Genomic DNA, 4,798 nt, shown 5'->3' with positions numbered 1-4,798 from the left:
GCAAATCTTGACAAATTTGGGGCAAATTTTGTGATGAACTCGAGAGGAAGAAGGGAAGAACAGAGGAGGGGGAGAGGGGAAAGGAGGAAGAATAGAGTGCGGGTGGACGAAGGGTTTATATAGGACGACCTTTAGTACCGGTTCGTGCCACGAACCGGTACTAAAGGTGCTGGAAGGGCCCCACTCTGACAACATCCTGCCACCACTTTCTTTAGTACTGGTTCGTGCCACGAACCGGTGCTAAAGGTTCGCCACGAACCGGTACTAAAGAGCTCCTCCCGCCTAGCCGTTGGAACCGGCACTAATGGACACATTAGTGCCGGTTCTGTTACAAACCGGGACTAATGTGTTTCACATTTGATTCTTTTTCTACTAGTGAGGGTCTACCTCACGTTTCAAAATATTGCTTGCATGCTTATCGATCATGTGGAAATATCCACGTTAAGAACATCAGCATGAGCAGTTTTCTTCGTATATGCCATGGATGTGCACGGTTTGTTCAGCAAGTAGGGCGGCACCATAGAACCACAACAGTTTGGTGTTCCGTTTTGATTACCTAGTGTCAAGCGTCGTGTTAAAATCCCTAGTTCTGACCTAGTTGGTTGTCTGGCGTCCTCGGTGACAACATAAGGATATATCCAAAGTAGGCAACATATGTGAAGCTAATTCCAACCCTCAAGGTAGGAAAAAAAATCAGGTTCATAATGCTCAAGCTGGGACTAAGAAATATGTAAAAATAAAGGACAACGCTAACGCCCATACGTGTGGTCGGAGCCAAACCCGCCCACACGCCCTATAACACCCAGACTGCGCCACGTCACCGTATGCAAGCATGTGTGAATTTTTTTGGATTTTCAGTTTTTAAAATGTTTTATCTCTTAAATGAAAAATTCGATTGAAGATCCGTTTTCACCATTAAATCCCTCGCGACGAGACCTTCAAAACTAGATCTCATATCAATACCTTTCGACGAAATTTTTTTGGTTAAAAGTTGCCATGTCTGTTGCATATGAATTGCCATGATGTTTACACTGAAGTTGCCATGATATGTTTCAGCTATTTTCTTCTACATTTAAAGGTAAATTTTGACATATTATAAAATGGGAAATTAAGAAGCAGTTTTGCTAGAACTCATCTAGATAAGATATAATTTGGTCCCATTCACCTTTTATAGCCATTGGATGTGATGCTATAAGATACGTGTGTGCTGACGTGGGTTGTATCTATTCTTGTTTTTAAAGTGAATGAGACCAAATTATATCTCATCTAGATGAGTTCTAGGTACTTCCAGAAAGAAACTAGACTTGCCATGAACCATAAACTAAAATTGTCATGATACATGCACTTAAAATTCCCATGGTTCATAAAAATATAATTTTCATGGTCAAAGTACTGGAATTGCCATCATCAGAAAACTAAAATTGCCATGCTCTACAAACTAAAATTGTCACATGGCCACTTTTGGGCAAAAAAAATTTGTCAAAACATATCAACATGGGTCTAGTTTTGAAGATCTCGCCGAGACGGATTGGTGAAAACGAATTTTTAATTTGATTTTTTAATTAGGAGATAAAACATTTTTAAGCCAAAAACCAAAAAATTCCTTCTAATGTCATCAGTTCATACGTGGCAAAACGAGTGATGATGTAGGCATATGAGCGATGTGCAAGATGCCACACGTGTGGGCGGTAGTTTTTTTGAAAATAAATACCACTCACGAGGTGGAAAACTATTGCAACGCAAATAGGCAAGCCGTTGAATGGCTGGATATTTTGCTCTAAAGATTGGATATTGACTAAATTCAAACTGGACGGGTGGGATGGCGGCGGATCAGACGAATTTATCTCCAGGGCAACGACTAGTCCACGCTATCAGCTTCACCAGCTCTGCTGCTGCAGCCTTTAAATATTTGCCATCTCCTCACATCCGAGCATAATTGTTTAGTCTGCTACCTAGTTTCTACGACCAGAAGGTAAGCATATAAAGCTATGTCTATGTCTATTTAGCAGTGGCTTGGCCTTTTCTTATCCGAGCCACAGTTTCAATTAAGCTTGTGGATTAGCGTCCACCCATCTTAATATCCTATATAGTCTGTATAACCTTCGGGCGAAAGAACATATTTATGTATGTATAACCTAACATGCAGAAAAAATGAAAAAAAAAAAACTAACCTGCACAAAAAAAAGTGAACTAATAGTTCATTGTTATGCACGTCTTCAAAAACTGAACTAATATTATAAAATTTCATAGTGTGCAATAATAGGTGATTCTAAAAATTTAAGCAACACGAAATTAGCAAAAAGAATATTTACATCAAATAAGAAAAATATGAATCCATGTTAGCCATAATCCAAGCTAAGCATCTCCTGCCTATAAGAAAAAGAAAAGCAGAAAGTTCATTATGCCTCTATATGTAGTCTGCAGTGACAAATTAGGTGTCCTAGTGTTCTAGAGATGTGATTAACATTGCTACTGACAGCATGTAACATTCTTGGTTTTATTCACAACATCGATGCAGCATTTACCTATCATGGCATAATTTCTTTTGTTCACATTGATCCCCATGTTGAGAAATGGATAAGATGCATTGAGTTGTTGCTTTTTTTTGAGTTCTTCAGCATTTGCTATGAGTTATAGTGATGATAGATACATCTCTAGTGAATTATTAGTATATCTACCTCCCTATTGTGTTCACCCCCTGATATATATAGCAGGTTACTGCTCCGAGATCATGACAGGCAGCTCACCGAAAGTTAGTGAGATCCGGGGCGCGCAGCGTGCGGAAGGCTGCGCAGCCATGTTGGCTATTGGAACAGCAAATCCTGCGAACCAGGTGTCCCAAGAAGAGTACCCTTACTACTATTTCCGTGTCACAAAGAGCGAGCACCTTACTGACCATAAAGACACATTCAAGATAATATGTAAGCACCCAAACATATGTACAAATTCTTTTAAGGAGACGTGTATGATCTGACATGATTCGTTATGTTGTTGATTTTTTTGATCTCTAATATTTAATCAGGTGGTCTCACGGGCACGGAGAACCGTTTCTTCTACCACACGGATGAACTGCTCAACTCCCACCCTGTCTTGCTGGACCACACATCGCCGTCCCGCGAAGCTCGGCATGATATCGTCGCCAAGGCTGCTCCAGGGCTTGCGGCATCAGCAGCAAAGAAGGCCATCGCAAAGTGGGGCCGTCCGGCCACTGACATCACCCACCTTATTGCCAGCACCAACTCTGACGCCGGCGCCCCAAGTGCGGATGTACGCTTGGTTTCACTCCTTGGCCTTCGCGCCAACGTGTGCCGTATGATGCTCCATCTTAATGGCTGCTTCGCTGGCTGCTCCGCCTTGCGTCTAGCCAAGGACCTTGCTGAGAACAACCGTGGGGCACGCGTCCTCGTGGTTTGCGTGGAGCTCGCCATTTCTGGCTTCTGCAGCACCGGCGAAGGGAACTGCTTAGACACCCTCATTACTCATGCGTTGTTTGGTGATGGGGCAGGCGCGGTTATCGTCGGCGCCGATCCCATACACCCGGTTGAGAATCCTCTGTTTGAGATGGTGTCCGTCTCTCAGACCTTCGTGCCGAGCACCGAGCATGTGCTCACCCTGAACTTGGGGAGCCACGGCACTCATGGCAAAGTTTACACCAAACTGCCCACACTGGTAGCAGACACCATGGAACCTTGTCTTTCAGAAGCATTTGGTCGACTTGAGATGGACTTCAAATGGAATGACCTGTTCTGGGCTGTGCACCCGGGCAGCCGTGGGATCTTGGACCAGCTTGACAAGACCCTCCAGTTGGATCCCACGAAGCTAGCGGCGAGCCGAACTGTCATACAAAAGTTTGGGAACATGTTTAGTGCCACCGTGATCTTCGTGCTTGACAAGCTGCGCCGGCGAATGGAGGAGGAAGGAGAGCGAGCAGAGTGGGGGGCAATGGTAGCATTTGGACCAGGTTTCACTATCGAGACCATGGTGCTCCACGCAACTAGTGCTCTGAAGGAAAATTAGCACTTCTTTAAGCTTCATACGCAGCAGAGAATAAGATTAAAGTCAATGTGCGCAATTAGGTTGTGAGAAATAACCTTTTATACTATTTTGGTTACACACACTTTAACCATGAAATAACTATCACCATGTGAGAATGACTATTGATCGAGTATTTGGTCTTTCACCAAGCTTTAACGATCTTAGCGAAGAACATGTTTGCTTGTAGTCTGCACTGCAGGTCTTAGTAATCAAATGATATTCTGTATGGTCATCTTGCTACACACATCTGTGATGGTCCTATTTACTGTTATGTCGGACAGTCCGAGTTTCTTTTTCCGGCACCCGGGTATATATATTGTTGTGATGTATATTTTGCTGTAAAGTTGTGTGCATTGATTTTCTGTTATCAGAGTGTTTTGTTGCAACCAGTAGAATATATTAGTGTTACTATTTATCACCCAGGATGCAGAATACGTTATTCAATACCCGAGGTAATCTTACGATCACTTCCTAAATAAATTATGTTTAAAATATAAACACTTACATGCATATTGATTCAATATGTAAATTTGGTACAAAAAACAAAAATATAGGTTATAAGACCAGAAAAATCACATTTCATGTATGTTTTACACAATGTGTTTACATTTGTAATTTTACATAACATAAAATATTTTTTATGGCGAGTACATATTTTCTTACATTCTCTTTTTATGTATGAAATAAAAAAAATTACGAAACGTAAAAATACGGTGCATTGATGTCAAAATAGAGAGGGGGTGAAGAATAACTATTCCTCACG

General features: G+C 41.9%; 1 protein-coding gene across 1 annotated transcript; it reads left to right on the top strand.

Annotated features, from left to right (window-relative positions):
* The first annotated feature begins 2,731 nt into the window (after positions 1-2,731).
* On the top strand, positions 2,732-4,017 carry LOC123039933 (bisdemethoxycurcumin synthase-like). The gene is made up of 2 exons (XM_044462910.1): positions 2,732-2,921; positions 3,023-4,017. The coding sequence occupies exons 1-2, from the start codon at positions 2,732-2,734 to the stop codon at positions 4,015-4,017; spliced, it is 1,185 nt and encodes a 394-aa protein (XP_044318845.1).
* Positions 4,018-4,798: the final 781 nt, after the last annotated feature.

The sequence above is a fragment of the Triticum aestivum genome, chromosome 2B, assembly GCF_018294505.1.
Source record: "Triticum aestivum cultivar Chinese Spring chromosome 2B, IWGSC CS RefSeq v2.1, whole genome shotgun sequence".
Classification (NCBI taxonomy): Eukaryota; Viridiplantae; Streptophyta; class Magnoliopsida; order Poales; family Poaceae; genus Triticum; species Triticum aestivum.
This window is presented reverse-complemented; position numbering and strand designations above follow the sequence as displayed.

Coding starts and splice junctions, on each gene's coding strand:
- LOC123039933 (XM_044462910.1), top strand. CDS start 2,732: ATGACAGGCAGCTCACCGAAAGTTAGTGAGATCCGGGGCGCGCAGCGT. Junction 2,922..3,022: donor AGACACATTCAAGATAATAT/GTAAGCACCCAA, acceptor ATATTTAATCAG/GTGGTCTCACGGGCACGGAG.